At 36.9% G+C, this 27,570-nt stretch overlaps 3 protein-coding genes across 3 annotated transcripts; 2 read left to right on the top strand and 1 right to left on the bottom strand.

The window, feature by feature from the left end:
- Window positions 1-6,553: 6,553 nt before the first annotated feature.
- On the top strand, window positions 6,554-7,236 carry LOC113565111. Its single transcript, XM_026985860.1, has 2 exons — window positions 6,554-6,697; window positions 6,826-7,236. Exons 1-2 carry the CDS (start codon window positions 6,554-6,556, stop codon window positions 7,213-7,215), a joined length of 534 nt encoding a protein of 177 aa, XP_026841661.1. The 3' UTR covers window positions 7,216-7,236.
- Window positions 7,237-7,897: 661 nt separating this feature from the next.
- On the bottom strand, window positions 7,898-14,349 carry LOC6591867. Its single transcript, XM_026985866.1, has 5 exons — window positions 13,928-14,349; window positions 13,759-13,870; window positions 11,848-11,987; window positions 9,728-11,057; window positions 7,898-9,665 (listed from the first exon to the last, which is right to left on the bottom strand). Exons 1-5 carry the CDS (start codon window positions 14,262-14,264, stop codon window positions 8,561-8,563), a joined length of 3,024 nt encoding a protein of 1,007 aa, XP_026841667.1. The 5' UTR covers window positions 14,265-14,349; the 3' UTR covers window positions 7,898-8,560.
- Window positions 11,930-26,449, top strand: LOC6591372 (tyrosine kinase receptor Cad96Ca). The gene is made up of 12 exons (XM_026985854.1): window positions 11,930-12,022; window positions 17,105-17,199; window positions 18,548-18,712; window positions 19,812-20,074; window positions 20,433-21,215; window positions 21,753-22,005; window positions 22,223-22,311; window positions 24,325-24,464; window positions 24,653-24,758; window positions 24,936-25,075; window positions 25,892-26,033; window positions 26,103-26,449. Exons 3-12 carry the CDS (start codon window positions 18,574-18,576, stop codon window positions 26,325-26,327), a joined length of 2,280 nt encoding a protein of 759 aa, XP_026841655.1. The 5' UTR covers window positions 11,930-12,022; window positions 17,105-17,199; window positions 18,548-18,573; the 3' UTR covers window positions 26,328-26,449.
- The last annotated feature ends 1,121 nt before the right edge of the window (window positions 26,450-27,570 follow it).

Below are 27,570 nucleotides of genomic sequence, written 5' to 3' on the forward strand. Positions count from 1 at the left end.
ATAATGAAGAGCTTAGGCAATAGGATTTAGACATCTGTAAATTTCAATAGAATGCCTTCAAATTAATTATAGTTACGGAAGTGTGAAGCACACAATGAATGAAGTTTATACAGATGTATGACTTAGAAGAAAAGGTTAAGCAAAACGAAATATGTAAGTTACACGGAATAGCCGAAGACATTCAAATTAACCGAATTTTGCGCATTATGTGTACTCTTCTATTGCAAGGACTTTTCGTTCTTCTTTTCCTTACACATACCAAAGAAACAAAAATTGAAAAGCTATTGCTAACATGTTATACCAATACTTTAATCTATTGCTGCCTAAATCTACAGGAGAAAAATAGAATGCATTCGAATGAAATTCGCACAGCTTCGTTTGTGTTGTGTGTTTGAGCTATCTATACATATATACATATGTGCATATATCAGAGCATACACTCACTCAAACTCTTGCGCCATAGCATTCGAATTCACTCAATTCATTATGCGCATTGTTAATTCAAATCCCGTTTTGTGCCATTCATGCAGACCTCTAGTATGCATAGTACATATGTATGTATGTACATATTGCACAAATGTCAATCTTTTAAATGGCCATTTCCAATTTGGCATGACGTGACATTCGTACGAAAAAACTAAAAAATATAATGAAAAAGTCAAGCCCCTATCTCAGTATAATAGATTAAAGAAATCGAAAATAATTAAATACAGTTAAACGTTCAAAAATTATGCAAAACCAAGAATTACTTTAAGACTGGCTTTTATTGCAGTTAGTTACCCTGCTGAAGCTTTTTTTAAACTTCACTCTCCACTAGTGGGCACTGGAGAGATTGGTGTGGCCAAGTCTCAGTCTATTTATGTTGACTTGGTGTATTTTATTTAGGCTAGTGTTTGTGGGGAGGATTAGTTAAAGAGAGTTTGCTCATTTGTTGGTACCAGGATTTTGTTTTGTTTTTGTTTTACACCTATGTTACTAGGATTAGAACGATCTTGAGGACGTGTTTGGTAATAAGATTTCTGATTGAGGAGGCGTAGGAGGAGTGATTATTGGGATTGGTAATTTCGGTAATAGAGGAGAGGGAGTCGATCCACAGTCCACGTACATATATAACTAACATATACAGGGGTGGTCAAAAGTATTTACACAACGAGTTTTTTTTTGCATGTTCAATTTCAGGAGCTTTTCCTGTGGTTGTTGAAAGCTAAATAAAAAAAAAAACTTTTAGGCCAAAAAGATTGATCTACTAGCAATTGAATGAGAGAAGAATTGGAAAAGATAACTGTTTGTACGAATAAGGAGAAGCAAATTAAGTGATGCTTATCAGTTGTCAAAATTATTTACACACATTTTTAATGCTGCAGAAGTATTTACACAAAACTTTAAGTTAATTTTTTATTATGATTTAATGATTTTTTTTTTAATTTGTTGGATGAATAATAATAATAATGATTAATATTTTGTAATTCCACCTTTGGCATCAATAACTGCTTGCAACCTGGCTGGTACTGATTCCACTAAGTGGCGAGCATATCCAAGTTCCAATTTCGACCAAATTTCCTTTACTTCCTCGATGGTAACGTCGCGTTTTCGGTTTTTATCAATTGTTCTTTGTCCTTTAATAAGCGACCAAACATTTTCTATGATATTGAGATCAGGGCTCTGCGCAGGCCAGGGAAGAACAGCCACATTGAGATCTCGTAAAAATTTTGTAGGTGCCGATCCCTTGTGGCATGGAGCATTGTCTTGCTGTAAAATCCAGTCGGAGATGGGAAATAGCCTGTCACCAGACACAAAAGCATGTTCATTCAGTATAACAAGATACCGGGTCTGATTCAGAGTGCCTTCTATTGGAACAAAGTCTCCAAATCCGTAGTAAGACATGCACCCCCAGAACATCACTGTGCCTCCACCAAATCTGTTTAATGGTTGCACTGCACTTTGTTTTTTTGCTTGTCGTAGATGCATAAATCTTTTACAGAATGAGCCTTGGAACTGGAAAGCTACTTCATCTGTCCATAAAACATTGTACCAAAACTCCTTTGGTTTTTTAACGTATTCCAATGCGAATGAGAGGCGTTTTGCTTTATTTGCCTCGGAAATTTCTATTATTTTTCGCACTGTATACGTTCGTATGTCGATCTCCTTCAATCTCCGACGTATTGTAGCATCACAGACTTTTTTGCCAATCAATTGTTGCGAATCTGCAGACAATTTAACTGGGCTTATCGACGGATTTTTATCGACTATGCCAATTAAACGTCTACATTCCCGTTCATCCATCGCTTGTTTCCTTCCACTTCTTTTTAAATTCTGTAAATTTCCATTCGTGTCCTTTTTCTTTTCCAGATTATAAACGGTTTTTCTACAAATTTTGTAAGTTTTGGCCAGTTCCGACGCTGAAACCCCGCTTTTAGATTTTGTAACGATCTCGGATCGAGTTTCAACAGACAACTCCTTTGTCTTCACCATTTTACTAAGTTAATTTTAAATTTTAAATTAAATTTACTTATTGCAACTGCAATAAACGAAAAAACGACTGCACTAAGTCAAACCAAGTCTAAGAATAAGCTCTAATTTGCATTGTGTAAATACTTCTGAAGCAATGCAAATTTGTGTAAATACTTTTGACAACAGTTCACATGCTTCTATTTTTAGCCCATTAACAGTTATTTTTCCAATTCTTCTTTCAACCAATTCCTAGTAGATCAAGCTTTTTGCCCGTAAAGCTTTTTTTTGTATTTTGATTTCAACAACAACAAAAACAACTCCTAAACTTGAACTTGCTAAAAAAAACTCGTTGTGTAAATACTTTTGACCACCCCTGTATAAACTACATATATAAACTAACACGATTCCATACGTACGGCACATCTTTATTTACGTACGCATTTTGTTTTTAAAGTAGCATATATAAAACATCTATACTCCGTTTTTATCCGTTGTTTAAATTTCGTCATTCTTTTCGTTTTTCTTTTCGCTTTCGCTTCTCCACCGCTGGCTTGCGTTAGTGTTGGTGGGAGAATATTTTTCGCGCTACCCTGCCTTTTGAGGGTATATTGTTTTGAACGGTCGTTTTGCATCCGACTCCATATAGTGGTACCTCGTGCCCCGATATTATTGCTCATCCTCATTATTCTTGGTTCGTTCTTGGTTGGACATTTTTTGATATATATTTTATTTCCGTCCACGGTGTACAATTTCTATAATATAGATACCCGCAATAAATTCCACCAAGACCACATATCCACGGTTCGTCGTTTAGAACTTTCACTGCTCTATTTCCGCTCACCTTCTTTGCGACTCTACTACGCTTATCGCAAATCGATCAGCCAAACATGCCCACTGGTGAGAAGTATTCTCGCAAGAAGTTTAAGGGGGTGAGTTCGCTGAGGCCCCAGCTGAGCAAGGTCCGTCCACGTCCCGGGCTCACACACCACATGCCTTCGAGGCTTTATTGCTCCCCTCGGTAGTCCCTCGCACGGTTCCTAGCACTATGGCCCAATCGGCCGCCAGTTCCGTACGGTCGTAGTTTGCCTTGGCTGCAAGCAGACTGACACACTTCGACCAGAAGCTCAGCGCTCCAGATGCTGGTACACCAACCCGCTTGCTCTCCCAAGTCCATCGAAATCAACTCCGAAGTCTGTGGGCGAAAGTGGACGCGGAGTTCGAGACCTGTGAGGGGACGATATCGGAAGCGGATCCAGAGGGGATAGCTGACGTCCAAGGGATGTACGATGACTGCTACGCGGTCTATGTGCAATGCCCCAGACTGTCCCTCACACGCCTCAGCTCGCCATTCAAGTGCCGACTTCCGGTGGTTGCCGCCTTCCTCCAGGTGACACTGGAGTTTTCAGTCGGGAATACCAGCAGTAGCCCACGTTCCGAGACCTGTTCACTGCCATATATATAGAGAACCCAAGGTTGGCCACTGGAGCCAAGAAAAATCTGCTCCACCTCAATAAAAAAAAGCGACCGCATGGAACGCCCAACGTGAGCGTTTCCAGAACAAGAGGCTGATACTCAAAGCCCAGCTGAAGATACTTTTAAGTCTGCCCCAAATCCGCACTGAGTCAGCAGCAGCGCTAAAAGAGCTTTAGAGGGCCGTCCACAAGTGCGTTACGACACTCAACCATTCCGAGTTCTCGACAGACAGAGTTTTCGCTGACGGAGTGTTAGTGTACCTCATTTCCGCGAAGTTGCCGAAAACGACTTTGGAGCTCTGGGAGCAATATGTGACACACAAGTCGTAAATTCATACCTGGCACGATATGGACAAGTTCCTGTCGGAGCGGTACCTGTCTCTCGAGGTGACCGAGAACGGCCATCCAGGCATGGAGGCTCAGGCCCACTCCATGGCGAGCATACCCTCGTCAGACAAGTCAAAGGGAAATCTCAAACCCATTTCGTTCCCAAGGGAGGACATGGCGAAGTCCAGTCCAGATTTCCGAAAGAAATTCACATTATCCGATCATTCATGTATGTCGACGATGTCCTAGTCGGAGCGGATTCTACCGATGAGGCTCGACAAGCGATCCACGAGGCTGCACTTAGCTCTGCAAGTTTTCCGCTGAGAAAATGGACCTCAAAATGGACTATTCTGGCAGGAATACCGAGTGCGCATCTTCTCCACAATGATTTACTTGAGATTGACGAAGATAGCACGGCTAAACTTTCGCGATTCGCTGCAAAGCGACTTCATACGAGTTATTTTTCTCTCGCTAACTCGAGCGCCTGAGTCGTCATACACCATGCGAACAGCTCTGTCCCAGATCGGAAAGCTGTTCGACCCCGAGGGGGGGATGGCCCCATTAATTGTCCATTCCAAGATCTTCATGCAAGAAATCTAGTTGCAGGACCTGGGATGGGACTGTGAGCTTCCAAGCGAGATCTGCCAGCGCTGCAGTGCTTTTGTCCTAACTTGGCTGCAGAGGAGCCGAGATCAATGGCCCGCACCAGTTAGTAATTCCCCCGTTATGACCTCAGAGCAGCGTGCTGTAAAGGTCCATTTCGCTCTCAACCCAGCCGAAGACTTCCTCGAACGATTCTGTAGTCTGGAGAGAGCTCTACGAGTTAGACACTGGAAGTTAGACACTGCGCAAGAGGGTCATCTTACGAGTGGCTAAAGCTAAACAAACTGTTATCCTAGAAAGGCAGCGTAAAGAATACCCTGAGGAGTATCGCTGCCTAAGTGGTAAGCGTCCAATGCCAAGGTCAAGTTCAAATTCTATCCTGAAAATGAACCCTTTCCTAGACCGTCATGGGTTGATCAGAGCATGCGGCCGTGGAATGCGATTCCGGTACGTGCTACTTATCGCTTCAGGTACATCAATTATCGATAACTTTTTGTTATTTATATCAAGCTCAGTCATCTGTTTACATTTGCCTATTCCTATACTATTCATTTCATTCTATCTTTGCTTAATGGTACAGTAGTTTTGGAACTTAGATTTATAGTAATCACTCTTAGCAGGTCTACCTGGTCATATAGTTGAGTCTTGCTAGATTCATTAGTGAAGAAAATGTCAAGAAGTGTATCACAGGGAGGCAAAGTTATCTAATAGATTACCCTCTTCCAAGATATTGCTATTGAGATCACCTGCAAGTATAATGTCAGTGTATGAAACCGAAATTTTCGAGATAATAGTTAAAAGTTGCTCATAATCGATTGTACAATTGGGCCTATAAATACAGCCTAATAAATATTTATTGTTCATTTTGCTTGCGATTTCCAAGAAGAAATATTCAATAGTACATTCACTAGGCTGTGTACATTTAACATTACATTTTAATTTCGTATTCACATTTATAGCAATGCCACCTGCATGTCCAATACGATCCGAACGAAAAACAACATAACCATCACACACAATTGACAAATCACATAAATCAGAGTTAAACCACGTCTCAGATACACATATAACATCGAAATCAACAAAGGCAACTAGAACGGAGATTAACGCGCATACATACATACATAGTCGATAGACGTAGAGGAATTGACCAACAAAGCAACAATTTATTTTGCGGCCATTAAATAAACAAACAATACACGCAAATCGAAATGGACATGCAATCCATCCTCCAATCTGGAGGAGATTGTTCGGAAAAAGCTTGAAATTCAGGAGAAGCAGCAGAAATAACAGGAGCACCAGGAAACAAAGCGAGAGATACTTCAGCAAATTGCGAGCACCCTTGGCCAAACCACTTTCCAAACAGAGCTGCTGCAATGTTTAAGGGAGTCCAAAGAGTAACTTTTATTGTATGGATTGTTTTAATAGAGTCAATAATATTGCCAATTTACTAAATTAAAATTGTGAAAATTACACAATTCAGACTAACATTTATTCATTTAATGCTCATCAGCTGTTTTTTTGACGGAATGTGAATCGGCGTTTCACGTCCCATAATCCCACCGTTCCCTCGGGATGTGCTCTGTATGCACAGTCTATAGTACTGTTCCCCCTTAAAATACTAAAATACGGACAAGTAACAAGTATTTTAGTATTTTAACCGGAATTAGTATTACCATAATTTTTATATTAATAATACAATGGCTGATTTTCAAGAACAGTTAAAACAATATCGCCTTAAAAAGCGAAGGAAAAAAACAATTGAAAATTTAAAAGAAAAATTTTACAGATTTTTAATGTTTGGCACTGGTTCTCCTAAAGAAACTACAATCGATTTGCAACAGGTACCGTTTACGAATGAAATTGCATACGTATGAAAGTGCATACGTACATACATATGTACATATGCAGAAAAATATAAAATTTGCCTTCAAGTAAGGTTTTCTGTTAATTTCATACACATTTTTTTTAGCCTTCAAAAAACCATCCCGAACTTTTCGAAGAAAACTCGCACGATGGCTCTTTGTCCTCCAGTGCGAACGAATTTGTGGAAGAAAGCAGCATTATGCCCGAAACCGAAGACCATTCAGGGGGGAACGTACTCAAGTATACTCTTTGGACTGTATATCTTCTTTTTTGGATAACTCTCTATGTAATAGCCATTGAACTGAAGTTTGGATTGGTTTATCTTATGTTTTCCGCACTGTTTGGTATTTATTTTAATACGCGAACGGGCCCAAAAAAACAAAATGAAATTAGCGCATACAGTGTTTTTAACAAAAATTTTGAGAGTATAGACGGTACACTGAAAGCAGAGCAATTTGAACGTGAAATTCGATATGGCTCGGGAAGTGTAAAATAAAATGATTTATTTTTATATGGAGCTTAAGCTTTTTTATATCTATTATAGAGTATTCAAAAGTGATGTAATCTTATAAAATTCAAAGTTAGCGTACCACATTTTTCTGAATCTTTAAAATTCATTCATGTACGTACACTACCGATCAGTAGAATAGACTCAATGCATTTTTGGTTTTACACTTTGATTCTATCATTTGTGAAATAAGCTTTCGACGAAATTTTGTTGCTGTTAGAGCAGTATAGTTGACAAAATTGGGGATTAAGAGTGGGCTGCAGAAATTTGCCTTTCCCTATGCCGAAAAATTAGCTTTTTTGGCGATCATTCGAATAGATTCAGAGGCTGCGGTTTCAGTTACTGATAAGCTGTACACGGTAAAAGGTGCATTTATACACCTCTTGCACTTTTCAAGTTTTTTTTAATATAGAATGGGTCGTGGTAAAACTGGGGTCGTGGAAAAATCTCAAATATTGGCATATCGAGACAGCAACACCTTACAACCAGGCAGATAGCCAAACAAAATGTTTAAAAGGCTAGTCTGTTGTCTCATTTCTTAAGAAATCCATAAATTTATGGAAATATGAATAATATGAATGCTCCAAACAGAAAAGCATTCGCGCCTTGGCAAAATCGAAGAATTCTGCGAGAATCCTCACACCCAATGTGCTGTGCGGTTGAAATTCGATGATATTTTGTATAGCGAGCTAGTGATACGAAATGAAAAACATCTAAAGAGATTCAAAATAAAAAAAGACCACCACTCACTGACGTTCGTAAAAAAGCTCGCTCTCTTTTTTCTCAGGATCATATTGCAGGGAACCCCGACTGATACCGAACCGTTTTATCTAATGATAAACGCTTTAATTTGGGTGGACTAGATGGGTTTAATTATTAATTTCATGATTTAACAAAGAAAGAACATTATTTGATCCGTCACCATAGTCGTGAGGGGGGTACAATGGTGTGGGGTGCCATCTCTTATGGAACATATGAAATCCAGTTTGTTTCGTATAAGATGAATGCAAAGAGCTACTCCAAATGTCATTTCCCCACTTTTCCAACATCTTAGAGACATCAAACTGGACTTTTCAGCAAGACAATGCCCCAATCCATACTGCTAGAGTGGTAAAGAAGTGGATTGAAGACGAATAATAATAAGAAGAATAATCAAAAAATACTTACGCCAGAAAGCGTTCAGCGTTAATGGTAAAAAGCCATATTCATCACGACAAAATGTTATATTATTAAATAATAAGAATGCGTCTTTCAATGGGATATTTTTTTGTATTTAACATCAACAGTTACATTTAAACATAATTCCTTAGTCTATCCAGGTAGTCTACAAATTCTAGCATTTCGCCGTACTTCGTGAAGGTAGTAAACATAAAATGCTTAATGCCATAACTATATGCCAGATTGAGTGAACAATGTGATAATTTTGCTTTGTTTGCAGAAAAGCATAACACACCAAGCCTACACAAACAAGGCAAATCCCAAAAGGCAGCCAAACTGTCAAGTAGCGGCGAGACGGGAACATTTTGCGAGTTTTGGCACAGCGAAAGCCCCAGCTGGTCGAAATTAGGCAGATTCCTGTCAAGGCTGGTGCGAGGAACACCCAAAGGCTCTGTTTATTAAGCTCTGTTCCGAATGCTAGCAGAATAGCACCAAACATATGTAAAGGAGACGCAAACTGTTGTCGGACGTCGGCCATAGCTACAAGTGTTACCCAGATAGCCAAAAGTCCACAATAGAAATCGCAAAATTGCAAAACACCAATTTTTACCAGACAAAAACTATACTCATCTTCGCCCGAATCGCAGGCATGATAGAAAGTCGAAAAAAACATTGCAAAAAAATAAATTATGCCTTCTGTAAAGTAGCGGCGACTTAGAGCGACGTAAATGCTCGGAACGAAGATTAAGTTACTTAAAGTTAGTAACAAGGATGCAAGTAAGATGGACATATTTGTAGGAACCTGGGAATCTTCGGTACAGTCCCAACCCCGATATCCCTTCATGCATACGCATGTGGAAAAAACAAAGCCACCGGACATATAGTGATAACAGCGACCAAAGTGACCGCAACGTCCTCCCACACAAGGGCTTGATGACACGGAAAACACCACTGAAGTGTTACAGTTATTGACTTCAATATGTTCCTCCATCGCAGTTTTTTGGTGTATTTTGAATAGCCGTGTCATGTCGTAGTTGGAAGTGCATTGATAGTCCATCAAACATTCCTTCACTTTGAATGTCTCCGTTTCATTCATTCCAGCTAAGCAATCTGGCGATTTTATACAGGCATCGTATTCTTTAGCAGCACTAGCACAGGGACACGGAGGTCGCATTTCCTTCAGGAGGTTTTTATGATGGACAACGAACTCCTTGATATTATCGATTATTGTACCACGTGCCGTTTCTGCTCCATGGCAGTAGAGTCCCATGGTCACATACCTAGACACAAAATTGTATACTGTAAAAAAAAGTTTCATGATTGTAATCAAGTATAAACTTACCATCGTCCACTTTCAGGAAAGGGAACATGAATTAGGCCAACACTATCCGTGTTGTTCACTATTTTAGACGCGTGTCTCAGATGCTGTCCGTAGCGGCATTTATCCGGCCATGTGGGAACTCCGGGTTCGCCCAATTGCATACAAACAATTATTTGTATGCTGTGATTATTGAATTTTGGCAGTACAGTATCAATTGGATCGCTTATAAGTTTTTCAGCTAGTATGCCTCCACGCTCAGAGGCTGGCGAAAGTTTCGGGGGAAGCAACTTTAGTTCGGTATCTGTATGGAGAGCATGCTTCATAGACACGGCGAATGTCAGTGTGCCCCCAATATCATTTACTTCGCCGAGGTCAAATGAGAATCCTGAAGCTGATTCTGTCGTTAAGTTAAGGACGGCAGGTACAGTGCCATTTTCATCTGGTTTGAGATCATAATCAAACATAAAGAACTCGCGATATGTTTGCCGCAGCAGTGAGTAGAAGTTCATGTTACGAAAGCGCGTCGGACTCCATGCGTTAAAGCTATTAGTATCTTTATCACCTTGCATATTTTTCCCCTTTAAAAGGCTAATTGGCTCTGGGAGATGAAAATCAATTTTGATAGAATACGATACATTTTCCGGCACATCCAATTTTAAATTATCTATGAGCTTTTTCAACAAACTACGCTCTGTTTCTAAAAAGAGATCGGTTTCTTCATCACCTTTAGTCAGTACTTTTTTGGTTTCTGTCCCATACTTAGCTTGTTCCGCTTTGCCAACAAATTTCAGCTTGGCATAGTGCCATGTGCTCGGCTGCACACAAAACGGAATTGAGATCTCCCTCGTCTGATTTGCACGGATGACCGTAATATGGATCTTGTTTTGTTCGTCCTCGCTGTATTCAATATTTTTCTGTGGGTATGCATTTGCTTGGACATAAAAACCAACGTCTGGACAATGTACGCACACTTTTAAGAATGAGATACGAGCCGTGGCAACGCCAACGTTGTCAGGCACATAGAATTTGTAAGTAATTTCATTGTTTCCGGTTGTTGCATCGTTGCTTCTACCACTGTCGTGGAGTTTGTGGGCATCGCTCTTCGACCCGGATGTGGGGTTATTGTGAGTGAAGTTTTGAAGTTGAGCATTTCTTTTGGTTTTTATACTTAGCTGTTGTAGTTTATTTTGAGTGCCGTGCAGAGAAAGTCTTTCGTCCTCATCGCTTTCTTGAGCAATATCATAGTTCGTTAGATTGCCATTATGTACTTGACCATTATTTACGCTAATCGGGCGGAAGCGCGTCACAGACAACTCAGCCAGCAACAATGAGTCGCATGAGGCAGCGAGGCCTGAAAAAATGGAAAAAAAGAACGATGCAATTTTAGTAATACCCTAGATACATAGATGCCGTTTATTCAAGAATATGGGGAAAACAGAACGATGAGTCCTAAAACCTAAAGTACTATTAACTCGATTTGAACCAGGATGAACGTTAGAAAAAGGTTCAAGATAAAGTTGATGTACAGAATAAGAGGACTCCAAAGAGCATAGATTTTAATGATTAGCAGGTTGAAAAAGATTCCCAATAGCTTCATATAATATATCTACATAAAGAGAGAAAACAAAAATTTTCAAAACGTTTTTTTTTCGATTCGCTAGCATTTCATGAAGTTCATCAAGTTTTAGTTTTCATTATGATAGAAATAAACATGTGGTAGAAAACGTACGCGAATTAGAAATTGACTTTGGTTTAATCTAGTAAATATACAAAAATATACAAAAAAAAAAAAATTCATATAAAACTACAAAGCGATTAAAGCGATTAATTTATTTTTAAATAATTTTAATACAGGTTTCTATCGAGTACATAAACAATAAATTTTCTCCATTGGTACGAACGTACGATTTATCTGGTTTTTTTTTATCTTTTAGACACATTTACACTTTTTAGACAGACTTTGAGAAAAAAATTTTATCAAGAATCATCTTTCTTATAGGAGAAGATAGTAAAGGAAATCATTACCATACAAATGTCTAAAAATTCCGAAAAAGTTCACTTTTTCATATTTTAGTGTAATTAATTATTAATTAATTAAGTGTAATTAAAAAGAGTATTTTAAAAAATTTTAATTTTATTACCTTGTTGCTCAATGCGATCATTATTGGGATCTGTCCAACTGAGAAATGCGACTGCAAACCAGTTACCTATGTGAGGACCCTGTATATCAATACGTTGTTGTAAATCATTGGACTGGAATTGTAGGCTATGAACTTTGAACCTGAAATAAAATTGGAATAACAATCAAAACCACAAGTAAGGAAGTCAAACTATTATTACAAGGTATTATTGATATATTGATCTTTTGTGCCGACCATTAGGATCTTGTGGAAGTTCCCTGTACGTTATAAAATGAATCACTCTTTTGATGCTGTTTCACTGTTAATACCGTAAAATTGTAACATCTCCTCCTGTTCGGAGCAGAAACCCGCCATTAGCTGATTGCCAAACAGCAGCCAAGTATTGGCCTTCAGCCTCATATTTTGGTTGTTACAAATTTCTATGATACTCTTATGTTTTTTTAAGCTTTGCACTTGCTTTCCCTGCTAAGCGTTATCTCGAAGCTCGCTCTAACGAAGCTGCGCTTAGCAATCGGACCAAACCTTCTACAGAGTACATAAGATATATTCCGATGTTTCGTGCTTTATTTCACAGAATCTGTTCAAATCGAATACTAGTAATGCCACCTATCTATCCTAACTTTTTGTATGACGTTTAACGTTATAGTCAGAGACAAGGGCCGCGAACAACTTCATTTGTTCTTTCTGGCAATAATTATGATCCGATCTGAATTCGGAAATTTGGTGGATATGGAAATTCTCTATAATTATGTGTTTTTGCTTTTCTTGTTTCTTGTGGGTCGGATGTGTGATATCTCAGAAGTCTGGATACAACATATGGTTTCTTTAGCTCTTATAGTCTCTGAGATCTAAACGCTCATTGGGAGGGATACATGGCTATCGAATCTGCTATCATATTCAAGAATACTTTATGGGGTCAGAAACGTTTCCTTCTCTTCGAGTACTGAGTATAAAAGGTAGATAGAGTAATCCAACTATACAAAAAAATACAAATCTGTCCAGAAATATGAGATATGAAATCTGATCTAAAGAGATGGAGAGAGGAGAGGCCTTAGAGGACCCCAGCTGAGAAGACTGAAAGGTAGAAAATTAGTAGAAGGCGTACGCCTTGGAATGCTAGCTGCAATGCCCCGATACTTTAATAATACCTACAGGGCTTGAGGCAAGGCTGGTTATTATTGCATTGTTTTGTTGTTGTAGCGTCTGATGTACTGATTAACTGGATGACGTATCGCTGCTATCGATGTTTTGTTAAGATGTGATTTACATTATAAAGGTATATTGATGTTATGTGATTTATTCAATATAGTTTAAAAGAGAAGTGTAGTGTGAATATGTACATGCTTTACAAAGTATATTAATAATGTGAATTTGATGAAAAGGCAAAATGTGTCAAATGTAAAGTGTATATGGTTTTGGTTTTAGATAACATTAAAGTAATTGTATGTAGAGTATCACAGATGGAGATGGGAGGGATATCTAGGGTAACAGGAGGTTCTCTTTAAAAGGAAGCCTCAGAAGGCTGACCCAGAGAGTAGGAGCAACAAAAGGTTGTTCCTTAAGACACCTTCCGAAGGGACACATTATATCATCTTGACGCGGATGATATAATGTGCATATGACTTTACTGCTTCGATTCAAAATTCGAAATTGGCTTCATCAATGAAAGAGAGCCATACTGAGGAAGTATCTGATATCAAATAAAATCGGATGTCGATTCTGATGAAGATTATAATTTATAGAATAGGCAAGTTTGGCTTTTTTCTTAACGCACTCTGAGTAAAATTATAATTTTCTCAAGAGTTTACAAAACTTTCCATCTTTAATACATAATCATCACCGAAAAAATAAGATTTAGAGGTACACAATTCGACTTTTCTTAATTTTTTTTAATTTTAAATTGTATCATACCTTTGCTCTGGGCTGAAAAAGTTCTTCGGAAATGTTATATTTTCAGGACTAATAACTGGGTAGCTGCTTGCCTTCAAATGTAACGTAACATCCTTAACTTTACACTTTCGTTCTGAAAAGTATGAGTACGTTATTATGATATGACATTTCTAATGTCTTTTGTACTAACGAAAGGCATTTTTTGATTCCTCAAATGCTTTAAAGGTAAAATAAGCAGCCCGAGAATCCGGTGGAACACGGAAGTGCAAAATAGCGACATCCTTGTAGGATGTGTATTTGAGTAATGAGTTTGATGGCAATCGGACGATCTGCTCGTGATCAACTGGTATATTCATTTGTTCAGGGGTTTCCTTCGAAAGTTCACGTATCAAATATTTATTCTCCATTGCTTTGGGAAGTGCTTGAACTCTAGAATCCACAACGATCAGTCGATGGTCAATTATAAGTAGCGATATCATTACTAGAGGTACACAATTAGTACGATATATAGATGTCTCAATCATCATTTCTTAATGTACGTGTTAATGTTCCAAGTGAGTATGCATTAGTAATTGCCAGTAAATCCGTTACATTTAGTCTTCTTTACTGAAAAAGGAAAAAATAATATTTTTAGTCATCATAAAAACCGTTAATCCTTAGTTCGCAAAATTCTGCTTCAGCTACAATATTGAAAATACAAGAAATCGAAAAAGCAGAATTATAAAGAAGTGTCTCATCTAACTGATGACAGAATCTGCTTGCGATCAGATCATTATAGCCGGAATGAAGAACAAAATTTTCCATTGGTGCGACTTCCCATGATTCACACACTCTTTCAAACTCAAAGTAGGTTACAAGGCGCAGTATACGTTATATTTGTTCTTTCTTACAAGAATCAAAGAATATATACCATTAAAAGTACAGAAAGACGAAGTCATATGTTATAGTTATTACAACAAAACTGGGTCTAAGAAAAGATTTCATATAGCCTCACAGCTGAGTATGATTTAGTTTTCATCAAGAATATATACATACATAAATGAGCATTGTATTCTAAGGTGAGATCAACTGATAAAAATCATAGAACCCTGTACAAAGCTTTGAAAAGAAGAGAAGGCTAACTTCTAGGCAAGGAAAATGAATTTTTTCTGTGGCTCTTATATTATATATTCACTTACAGTTTTTTGATTTTGTTCGTATTTTCTTAAAAAAAAAAAAACAATGCGTTTAGCAATAAAACTTGTTTTGCTTGCGATAGTACTTAGTTTAGTTTAGGTAGGAATTTAGTTTAACATAGTAAAAAGAAAAAGACGAAATCACTATGAGTTCATTGAAAGCGATACTCGAAACAACTGACGCTTGTAGATTTTGGTTGTACAATTCATATTGGAGCTGTCTTATCTGTGTTATTAAATTCGAATGAATTCTTATTGCATTATTGTAAACTCACACATACATACATACATATGTATATACTTGCTTGAAAGCTTATCAGTCAACTAATCAAATATTCCACAAATACATTTAAAATAAATATTGAATATTTGGTTCTCGATTTTGAGAGTATTCTTGACTATATAACTTTTGCTCTTATTAATGTGATAATAAATATGAAAACCGAGAAACAGGCCTTCTTTTTTCTAAGTTTATTTCTTTATTTGTCTTAGGCTTTTTTTTATACCCGATACTCAAAATGAGTATTGGGGTATATTAGATTTGTGGTAAAAGTGGACGTTACACAACGTCTAGAAGGAATCGTTTCCGACCCCATAAAGTATATATATTCTTGATCAGCATCAATAGCCGTCACTGCTACAAAAATATTTCAAAACTTCGCCCCAACCACTTTCGCCCCCACAAAGGACGAAAATCTGTGGCATCCACATTTTTAAAGATACGATAAAACCAAAAAAAAGTATTAAAAGTATATATGTACTCTTTATTATCGGAGATGCGGCAAGAAACAAAAACGTTAGAAAAATAATATAGTCAGTGCTTTTGGTTTGTTTTGGTATTTGTTTCCGTTGTCGTTGGTGACGCTGCTACTGCAATCGACCGCGTCGATAACGTCCTTTCGGAAAACAGACATCTGCTTTGATTGATTATTATAAGATTATTATTATCATTATATCCTTATATACATGCAATACGCTATATATGTACATGTTCATATCCGAGTGTCTCTACCCTACCAACAAGTTTAAAATATAAATACTCCCCAAAAAACCGTACATCATTTTCGGTCCGAAATGTAACTCAGCTTTGTCTGAAGTAATCAAATAAGTACCAGAAGCATTCGATAATTTCCGATATCTTTATTTCCATTTTCATAGGCATTGTCGATAAAGTAAAATATCCATCCTATTGTTAAAAAGCCTATAAAATAATTGTTTGGTGCATGATAAAACCATTATACAGTATATATGTACATAGATGTGTCAGTTCACCGAACATGTCGCCAACGAACTTTCTGGATTAGACCCCAGGTCCCCCCAGGACCCCCGCCAGTCAGACTAGCAAAGCTTTGCATGTTTTAGTATAGCACACACAATATGTTCTCATAAAAATATGCGATGCTATGCTTTCATCTCATGAAATATATATTCCGTGTATTAGTACTTTGGAAAAAGTACTTTTTACAAAAAAAAAAAAACTAAACTTAAGCTTACAGATTGGGAAATAGAAAGCCAGTCCAGGCTTAATGTGCGATGATTGTAATATTTTTACAAGACCGGTCAACGCGCATCGAGAGTTAGCTTGGCCGAGAGCCCGGCCTTAAAACTAGTCCAGTCGTTAACGGAGAGCTCAGGGACTTCGCAAATCCCTGTTCCAATAAACGAGGATCTCTGTCCGGGCTAACCGTTTCCTTTCTCTGCACCTCATGGGATAAAAAATAGTAAAACAATCAAATCAAAGAACAAACACAAATTAAAAAAAAATTAGACTCTTGCACTTCCCAAACGCAAACTGAGAGTAATCTCAGGCAGGGAAAGGCAGCGGACTGAAGGCATGGACAACCTCTCAACAGCACGGTAAAAATGCACAATCCCATACAGGGTAGGTGGCAAAGCATCTCCCATAGCCGACTTCCTCGTAACTTGAAAATGAAATGGTAAAAAGTGAATTCCAGTCAAATTATTAGGCTTTTTTTTGGGGAAAAAACTACCTCTGAAACTAGCTTTGGTAATTGATGGTACCATCAATTTCAATGTTAAAATTGAATTTACAATTTGGAAGTTGAACAGCCGAAATAATTCAAAAAAATGTACGATATGGTGTTTGCCGATTGGAGATTGAATGTGAGACAGATTGTGGAAGCCACAGGCTTTACATGGCTCAGTGGTTTTAATTTTGACTGATCTCTTAGGTATGAAGCAGCTTTCCGCAAGGTGAAGCTTTCCACCGAAGCTGCCATCTCGCAGAGACGAAGAGTTTTGGGAGCTGCCGCAGCAAATTCTTTTGGTAAGTTTGCTTTTTACGAACTAGCACATCTACGAGAAAGGTTTTTTGATTTCTGTTAAAGCACTAATGTACATACCTATATAGCCATGATGGCTTGCGTTCCAAACACACATTTTGTGAGAAAGAGAGAAATTGAGCAGAGAGAGCCAGAAGAGAGAAGCAAAAGTTCGTTGCTTTTTAAGACAAAACAAGTTTTTGGTTTGAGAGTCCGTGAAGTTATTGACGCTAGACTGGACAGACAGTTCTTCAGTGTACCGAGTTGTCAAACGGACCGTTCGCCCATGGCCCTCACTGGCATTAAGTAATACGGAGCCCGAGAAAGTTTTGTGAATAGCAGTTAGAGTTTTTGTGTGCAATGGGGAATTCCTCATAGAATAGTACCCACCCAAATATTAAAGTACTAACCCCTATGGTTTGCATGACTATGAAAATAATAAAGATTATTACTTTCAGAGCATGCCAATGCGACATGCTTTGAGCTATGAAGAATCGAAACACGTATTTCTATATACTTACATACATACACATGTAAATGTATGAACTTTTTGTGAGTGGCAGCATGTGATTAAGAGACAATGAGGATCAATTGTATCATTTTGGATTGAATCAATTCGAAAAACTCCTAACAAATATTTGTATACATATGTACACACATATATGTATGTATGTACATATCTATATATACATATAAATCATGAATGGTGCTTTCTTTCCCCTCTCACTGTATTTATGTATATGTATATATATAAATATGATATACACATAAATAATAATAATAATTCAATGAAAATATGTTGTGCTGTACATATATAATTACATAAGTATACACACATATACATACATATATGTAGTAGCACATTCATACTGCGCTTCGATTGCGACATGCACCCGATGCTGCCTAAGTTAAAAAGAGAAATCGCGGACCCCATTTATTTAGCGTACATGTACATATGTACATACATATGTATGTATTTTCTTCAAGCCAAATATGATTTTTGGCCTTGCCTGAAATATTTAAATAAAAGAATTCGTTCCGGACATGGCTATCTACATAGACTTGGCTGTTCATGATGATTAAGAATACATACATACATACATATGTGTGTATGTGCCTACATATACTACGTATGCTATCTATCCTCTTGTGCTTTATAACAGCTTCCGCCGTACAACTTCGCGGCCATGGTACTCTCCTAAAAATTGTTCATTCCTTTTCTTATCGGCACCAATCCAAAAAAAAAAAATATTTTGCTTGTTCCGTTTTACACACTCAAACGCACTGAAAAACATGTGAATTTAAGAGTGCTGTGAACTGATAAATAATATCAACTTGTCCCACGTCTTTTAGACATCTAGAAAACAGAAAACTTCGCAATGGAATTTCAGCATGGCCACATTCACAATCACCAGAGCCGGTCGAAACTCTGTAAACAAACCAATCTCTCATGTAGGAGAAATTTGTCCTTTGCCATATTGATAGCTACAACTGGAGTTTTGTCTCTAATATCCCTAGGTAAGATACATTTATTTTGATAAGTAATTTTATAGAAAAATAGGTTAGACATCCATTAGACAAGACAATTGCTACTGTACTCTGTGATTATGTTTATATTCGTGAATACATTTATTATCTGTAAAGACGTATTTAAGCAACTTTCAATGATCCAGAAAGTTATAAATAAACAGACCAACGGAAAGACATTCCGATCTATGTACATATGGACATATATATGTATTTCGGGTAATGTGAATACTACTGGGGGTCAATACGCTCATTTAATATTTGGCTGACAAAACAATAAAATGACCACACTACAAATGGGGAGCAAAACCAATTGTCTTGCTCTTGAAATTCAACAACAGTCCAAGTTTTCTGTGGGCGGGATTTTCGCTTTTTTTTTTGCCATGACATGACCGTGAATATTTCTTAATGCTGAGGTATTCCTACTTTTTGTGTACCCTATACTTTTGTAAATTTGAATCAACGATTTACAGTAATTCCGGTGGTGTGCAGGTGCGCCAAACTTTAAGAATATAAATAAAATTATGTCTTGAAATGGCACTAACATTATGGTTTATACTTTATGAGTAGTTTGAAAATTATTCAAGCTAACTTTCTGGTCCATATGTAAGTAATACTTCCACTGTTTCTCCCAAATATTCAAAGGACAATAACAGATACAGAATTTTGTCATCTCCTGAATTCAATTTTCTATTCTTTGAAAATGTAGACAAGCAAATTTTAACATTATCAGGAGCTGTCAAATATTTATTTATTTAAATATTTTTAAATAATGAAATACTTCATACAATATATCTATTATATTATAGATCTTTCGATGTTTGTTTTTGTAGTAATAGGAACCAAACAACATGAGACAAACTTTGATGTAGAAAGAAAATTTTGGTATAATGACAGACGTTTCAGGACATTTAAAGAGCTTACTAGACAGTTGCTGGGAATGTCGATTCAGATGCAGGACTTCTTTTTTTTGTCCGAATCAGTGAACCTTATAATAAAGCTGATATACTCGCAGGCGTGATCTGCAAGGGTATCAAAAGCTTCGGCCTTTTGCTCCTTTTATATTTATATTTTTCTTTTTTCCTTGCAGCTGAGGCACATGATCAAAATGCACCTCCTATTTTGTATGTGCGTGAGCGAAACTGGCGGATTTCAGAAGCAGAAAAAGTTGGCCAAATAATTGATCGTGTCCGGGCCGAAGATCCCGATGGCGATGAGTTGATATTTGGTATTGAACCGCGTTTTCTTTCTCCACAAGGAAGTGACGTAGGTGCCAGCATACCGGAGAAACTGCCATTTCATATTGATTCACAAACTGGTGTTATCTATCTTAATGAAAGCCTGATGGGCCGTGTAAGTAAAATTACCAAAGGCTTTTAATAAGTTACATATGTACGTATCTTTTCTTTAACTTGAAGACTTACTGAAGTGCAACCGATGATCATTGTTATAAGCCAATAGCAATATTGAAACTACTAAAAAGTCCTAAAGAGTTTTTACTTTTTTATCTTTTTATACAGTCGTACACAGAAAAATTAATCTACTCTTAAAATATATAAGTATAGGGATATAAGTACAACGTTTGTGGCAGTTTTATAGCTATAATTCCAGCAATTATATGAGTGTCTCATGATACTTTTATACTTTTATAGTGCGCAGAAATTGTACAAATTTCCATAAATTCATTTGGGATATGCTTTTTTATTTGCAGGCCGGCCAGAACTTTCTCATATATATAACTGTCTCTGATGGACGCTACACAGCGAAAAATGAAGTTTTCATTAACATATTGGGTCAGCGGGAGAATATGTACGGCTATCGACCTCAGACGTCTATCTCAAATGTGGTACAGAACATTTCGCAGTTTCTACCATCATTTGATCAACTACCCGGCGTTCAATCTATCAGAAATGCGCTGCCAAATAATCGAGCAACCTTTAATTTCACGCCTGGACCTCAAGGAAGTAACGGTGGTATATTTAAGGAGCTGCCCTTCGGTAACTTTTATCCACATTATCCGAGCCCAAATGATAGAACAGTAGCGAGACCTGAGATCAAAAACGGACCAACGACGCCCACGATTTTAAGTTCATCGACGGAGAAAAGTCGTACTAAACTCACCCCCATAACCGTCAATACTTCCACAAGGTCAGAGGAGTCCTTGACAAAGACGCTGAACGATGGGAGTGGGAATAGCATAACCATTTTTTCAATCAAGTCAACCACCATTCCTATTGTTGTTACTATTTGCGGTTTCATCGCAACCATTTCTGTCTTCATCGGATACATTTGCCGGCATCGTTTTTGTGCTATTAGTAAAACTCTCAAGAAATCAAAAGAAAAGGAGGAGCTGGCGAAGAAATCTAATCAAAGTCAACCAATAAACACGCTGACTGATGATGGTCGAAATTCAATGGTAATGCAACAGTGGCAAGGACCAGTCGCGTTTGCCAATCGCTATGTTGCTTGGGAGCTGGACCAACCGATTACGACAGTTGTGAGTACCGATTGAAATTTGAAGTTTTTTTGTACTAACCAACATAACATAACATAATTACAACATTAACAACTTAACATAATTCTTAAATCGATCCTCAGGCTACATTGCTAAAATTGGTACCAAAAATTATTGATTAATTTTTTAATTTATTTTTAGTTTACAAGAAACAAATTAAGTTATTGGAAAAAAAATTTGTTTGGTTGTCAATAGTTTTTTTTTTTATTTTAATTTAATATACCACCATACCAATTCATAGGAAGCTGAGATAGAAATATATACAGATGTAATTGTTTATGATGTTTAAACGTGTCATAAAATAAGTTTTCAATCATTTTAACTATATGCATATAATATTATAAAAAGACTAAAGTACAATTTTATCGAGCTTTCATGTGCCAACAAATTTATAGACGATGATATTAACAACATTTCCTCGACACTTTTCACCAAAAATACCGTCGATGACAAAATTTTATCTAACACTACATACACGTATTTCTATGGACAATTATTAATCGAGTTTTATTATAGGCGACATCGCAATTATCAACTAATGTGACAAATATTGGTGATGCTTCTGTTGTCGGACCTGCTTGCGGCATAGCTGACCCGGTAGGCAACTTAATGCCAGTAAGTGTTATGTCGGGAGGCAGTTCAGCGACGATGGAAAGTGGTTTGGTCAGTGATCGTTGGGAATTCCCACGGTACCGATTGAAGTTCTTCAATATACTGGGCGAAGGTGCTTTTGGGCAAGTTTGGCGCTGTGAAGCCACTGACATCAATGGTATGTAATTTTATCTCCTAGACAACCTTAAAAGTATATGTACTATGTACATAGTAATTTATGTAAACCGATATACGATCTTTACTGCAATCTAGTAGATATGAGTAGTAGATTCTCTATTATTTCGGTTTTTTCGTATCAGTCGTATCGTATTTTCGTTTTGACCAAATGTAAATATGTTTAAACTATTACATTCGTAAATATTTATTTTTTGTAGGTTTTGAAGGAATTACAACGGTTGCCGTAAAAACACTGAAGGAAAGCGCCACAGAAGTTGATCGAAAAGATCTATTGTCCGAGTTAGAGGTAAGAACAATTACAGTATGTATAAGACGTGAACGTATTTGTACAGAAGGTATAATGATATTTTGGCCATTGGCAATAGGTACTTGTAACATTGCACAAAGCCTTCTTTCGACCTCGAAGTTAGACCTCTTTTCTTGCTCGTCTAATTCTTAAATTCTGATCCGTACGCCATTTGCAAACCCAAAATATAATTATTGGCCTTAATGGCCTTAAACAAATCAGAAAAAATCTAAGTGTATGGAAACTCTAAAGTGCATTACATATTGCTTTTTGTTTAAGCAAGTAAAAAACATGTATTATCATGGATGGATGAAACATCCGATTTACACAACGAAAATATTTGATGAAATTTCGACTTTAAGCCCAATACAGCGCTCAAAAAAAGGGCCAGCAAAACGAGAACGTACGTACGTATTTTTGAACCGTTAAAAAGGCAAAAATCTAGTATCTGACTGAAATATCGAGGCAATAAGAGAAGCGGATTACAGCTGTGAGCAAAAAAAACTGAAATTCTATTAAAATATACATATGTATATACTATCATCTTTGGGATAAAAAGAACATAATTTGAATCTCCCCAATTTTATTATTTCAGCAGAGTGGCTGTAGAAGAAATATTGGTATTGGGTGGTCGGTCTTTCCAGTTGGCGAAAATATACAATGCGGTCCTCGTCCTCTCCTTCACGAGAGCAATCTGCCATTCATCATTGCTCAACATTTTAAACATTTCCGCCGATTAGGTATTTAAATGCCGACAGGATGTGGCGACGACCCTCTGTCGGTATTATTAAATATCGATATTTTTTCCCCCATTTTTCCTAGGGTGTATTTGGGTGGTAAAAAAATATCAACATTTTGCATGTGTAGTGCATTTGTTTGTTTACATTTTGTATTGGAAAGTTATATATATGTTCACAGCTTTACATGTAGACATACTTACAAAAAATGTATGCAATCGCAGAGGAAACATATGTTTTAAGCTTTTCCAGGATATAAATTTCATTTCCGTGCAAGGGATCTGCTTTCGCAGATTATTTCCCTTATGAACATTTCTGCCCAAAAACTACTCAATACTGAAAAACCAAACTATTTTAAGCCTGACGCTACCGCCCGGAAACGACTTCATTGCACCAAATCAAAACTCTTTTACAACACCGTGCCGACGACTTGTATTGATACACGATTATATGCGGATATTTTTTGGTGGGATGACATATCAACAACTTTAGAAACAAATTCGACCCGTATTGTTCGCGGCCTGAGTTAAATGGACGGCAAGGTCATGAATGAAACGGGGACCCTGGTCTGAATCTGTTAGGAGAAGCCCCTGTTATGTTAAGTGCTATGTTATTGAGATATTGAGAGCGGCAAATTCAAAATTTGTTAGTGTGGCTTGTTCTGAAGCAGCACCGAGTGAGAGCTAAGAAAATATATTTTTCATATAAACAATGTGCTGATAATTTTTATAAATATCAACACTACGTGATGTGAACTGATTCCCGCAGCATCCACCCCTTTTGCAGAGATCCGCTTTCGCCCTATCAATCTCAATGCGAAATTCCAACATGCGCATTGACACTTCCGGAGTTTGTCACTTTTTTGGCGCGGGTGTGACCATTCTAGAGTTAGGATTGTTCTTTATGTTAATAATGTTGCCTCCAATTTTGTGCCCTTCATACTTAACCACCAACTGCACCCAGCACAAATAACACAACAATTTGTTGCGGATTAGGCTAGAACTGAAAATTTCATGGAGCATAATTTACATAATTACAAAGTACGAAATGTTCCATGTTAAATAGAAACAACCGAAATTTGCTGGCGAACTATATATTTTGTTCAATAATTTAAAGTTTTGTGTAGACTGTACTTCCTAAAAAAAACTCAATATGGGATTTAAAAGCAGTAACAGTACCGTAATATATATTTAAGATGAATGAAACATCCATATGTACATAAATTAATCGTTAATATCTCTCATTCATAAACTGATTTTTTCCGTATTATTTTAAGGTAATGAAGTCCCTGGAGCCCCATGTCAATGTAGTTCAGCTTATAGGATGCTGCACAGATAAAGATCCGACATTTGTAATAATTGAGTACGTTAATCGCGGGAAGTTACAATCATATTTACGCAACTCAAGGGCCGAAAGGTAAGAACAAATTTATAAATCATATGCCCAGTGTAGTTCCCCCAGGAACTTCTAGAAGAAAGCCTTTCCGACCCTATAAAGTATATGTATTCTTGATCAGCATCAAAAGCCGAGTCGATTGTGCCATAAGAAATAGACAAACCATATTTTTAAACACATATGTACGTGTCCATTGTATATTTTTTCAGACATTATGGGAATACACACGGAAAATCGAATATATTGACATCATGTGACTTAACTTCTTTTATGTATCAAATTGCGAAGGGAATGGATTATTTGACAGCCCGCGGTGTGAGTATAGCCATATCATACCTAAAAAACCCATTACAAATATGGAAAGACTTAATGATATTGTATATGTATATGTAAATTGTATATGCATTTATGTATGTTGGCGTATAATACAGCTTAGAAGTTTTTTTACTCCGCAAGAATATAAAAACAATAAAATGTTGTATTTTATTATAGATTATTCATCGGGACTTAGCCGCTCGGAATATTCTCATCTCAGAAGATCATACATGCAAAGTGGCTGATTTCGGATTTGCGCGAGATATAATAACATCAAAGATTTACGAAAGAAAAAGCGAAGGAAAGCTACCAATAAGGTATAGTTGAAATCCGGAGATAATTTAATGGTGCATAAATAGATAATGAGAAACAATTTTTGTGGCCGTGTAAAGGATCCCCGTTGTTGGTCTAAATTTTTATTATTTTAGACAACAGTAGCAAAAAAATCATCAACAAATCAAAGGGAATATCTATCCTTATTTAGAACCAACTAAAAACTGAAAACTAAAAAAATTATAAAACTATAATATAGCAAACAATTTGACCTCAATTTATTACAGAGTGATAATGATAGTGATAAAAGACTAACGACAGTTAGTCAGTCTTTCTTTTTTAGGTAAATTTGGTCGAACATAGATTAATGTAATTAGTGGATTAACTGTGCACGGACTCATTGTTGCCTCATCAAAATATGATGTTTTGCAGAATAATTCAATATTCTTCTATTTCGATACGAGTACTGTCGAAACTAGAAAACTACACCCTGAGAATGGACAAAAATCTAGTATTTTACTGAAATACCAAACTATCGTCAGCTGATAATAGAGCTGCTATAACAGCTACATATAAACAAAAAACGAAGTAACCACTTCATTTGATATTTTCTTAGAACTAAATTTTATATTTTCTGCCAAACAAAATTTGAATTGATATCGAAATAGCTTCTGTGTGGTATTATAATACGAAAAAGCCGAGCTTAGCTTCTCCTTAGAATATTAATTGCTTACATTTTGTATAGCTAGGTCTTATGTTGATCTGCGTGCTATGATTTAATTAGGAGTTGGATATGTACATATATTAAGTATATAAATATGTTTTTTAAATAATGATTTCATAAAACCATATTTTTTCAGATGGATGGCTACCGAATCACTTTACGATAATATATTCTCCATCAAATCAGATATATGGAGCTTTGGTATTTTAATGTGGGAAATTGTAACACTGGGCTCGACGCCTTACCCCGGCATATCTGCTGCCGATGTTATGAGGAAGGTGTGTACAGAAAATATATTTTTTATAATCTAAAGTGAAAATAAAATTAATTGTTTACTTCTGGTACAGGTAAGGGATGGATACCGCCTGGAAAAGCCCGAACACTGTCGTAGAGAGCTTTACAATATTATGTACTACTGCTGGTCTCAGGATCCGCATGAGCGTCCCTTATTTGGGGAAATAATTAATATGCTTGACAAATTACTGCACACTGAAATGGACTACATCGAACTCGAGCGGTTCCCCGACCACAATTACTATAATATTGTTAATATTAGTGGAGAGAAGTTGTAGTTCTTCACGCTTTACATATCACTCACCCTAAGAGCTTTATTATTACTATAAGATACCCCAGTACTCATATTAAATATATTAAATCATTCACTCCATTAAGTTAACATTTACTGGTCTTATTTTGCTCGAGAATAACTGTCAATACTTTTTTCCTTTTCGGTCTGGACACTGAAAGACCAGAAAGCTCTCTTAATGAGCAAAACACTTTTTGTGTCTTCGCTTGTGTTATCTGTTTCGTGTTATCGGTTGAGACGACACATGATCGTGACTCACAATAGCAACTTAAGGAAACAAATTTGATCAAGTGTATCTTAATGATAAAAACTAAAAAAGTGTCTGCAAAAAGGTTTTTTTAGTTTTGCTTGTGTTTATGCTTATGTTTTCATATTTTTATAGATGTCCAAATTACTTGCAAACTCCACACAGACTCATTTTACGCGCCAGTAAGAGATCAAATCGCATACTGAGTATTCATACATAAACAAAATACGGTGGTTCTACACACTCTACAGCAGTGATCGGCACGCATACATTCAGTTTTTTTGCAGTGCGTTTGTGTGATATTCCACTGATAAACTCGTGTACGTGTGCGGCAGCGCTGCAGCAGTCAATAAGATAGGGCCGACAGCTGCTCTATAGAGATCTATAGAGGCATTGCAGCTATGGCAGTTCTGCTATGTTCGTTTGGCCTGCTTTCTACGCACACAAATGCACCGACCGCTAATACAGATATGTCGCAATACAGATCGCAAATATGTATTTATAAAGATCGTTGCTATAGGCACCACACTCAAATGCAGACATGCTTAAACGCGGCAAAGTGCTCAGTAAACGAGCGCAAAATAAACCGCAGCAAAGGCCGCTGCTTTACTTTTACTTCTACTCAGTCAGTATATATTTAAGCTCATTATTTATTTAATTTATATAGTATATTTTTTTTATATGTCGATTTGTATAGCTGTACGCAAAAGCAACTAAGTGAAAAGTTTTATAGATTTTTTATACAAATCGGTCGAACCGTTGCAACGGACCCCAACGCATTGGGGAGATTTGTATATATTCGATTTAATCTGTTTTTATTTTCTTCTTTACCTTTTTTTGTACATCTGTCTATTTATTCAATTCTCCCACCAACAGTAGCCGTTCTATAGCGTTCGTTCCCCCAGAGTGTGTGAGAGAGAGAATAAGTACATAAGCCCTTGGAAAGGGTTACGTAGCCAATGATTTTTTCATTTTTTCCTTC

This window comes from Drosophila persimilis, unplaced genomic scaffold (assembly GCF_003286085.1).
Source record: "Drosophila persimilis strain 14011-0111.01,24,50 unplaced genomic scaffold, DperRS2 tig00000000-arrow-pilon, whole genome shotgun sequence".
NCBI lineage: Eukaryota > Metazoa > Arthropoda > Insecta > Diptera > Drosophilidae > Drosophila > Drosophila persimilis.

Excerpts from the sequence above, each read along its gene's own strand:
- LOC6591372 (XM_026985854.1), top strand. The coding sequence starts at position 18,574 with ATGGAATTTCAGCATGGCCACATTCACAATCACCAGAGCCGGTCGAAA. Across the intron at positions 18,713-19,811 it reads TTTGTCTCTAATATCCCTAG|CTGAGGCACATGATCAAAAT; the intron begins GTAAGATACATT and ends TTTTCCTTGCAG. Across the intron at positions 21,216-21,752 it reads TGGACCAACCGATTACGACA|GCGACATCGCAATTATCAAC; the intron begins GTTGTGAGTACC and ends GTTTTATTATAG.
- LOC113565111 (XM_026985860.1), top strand. The coding sequence starts at position 6,554 with ATGGCTGATTTTCAAGAACAGTTAAAACAATATCGCCTTAAAAAGCGA. Across the intron at positions 6,698-6,825 it reads CTACAATCGATTTGCAACAG|CCTTCAAAAAACCATCCCGA; the intron begins GTACCGTTTACG and ends CATTTTTTTTAG.
- LOC6591867 (XM_026985866.1), bottom strand. The coding sequence starts at position 14,264 with ATGATGATTGAGACATCTATATATCGTACTAATTGTGTACCTCTAGTA. Across the intron at positions 13,871-13,927 it reads GGAATCAAAAAATGCCTTTC|AACGAAAGTGTAAAGTTAAG; the intron begins GTTAGTACAAAA and ends CATACTTTTCAG. Across the intron at positions 11,988-13,758 it reads TTTTTCAGCCCAGAGCAAAG|GTTCAAAGTTCATAGCCTAC; the intron begins GTATGATACAAT and ends ATTTTATTTCAG.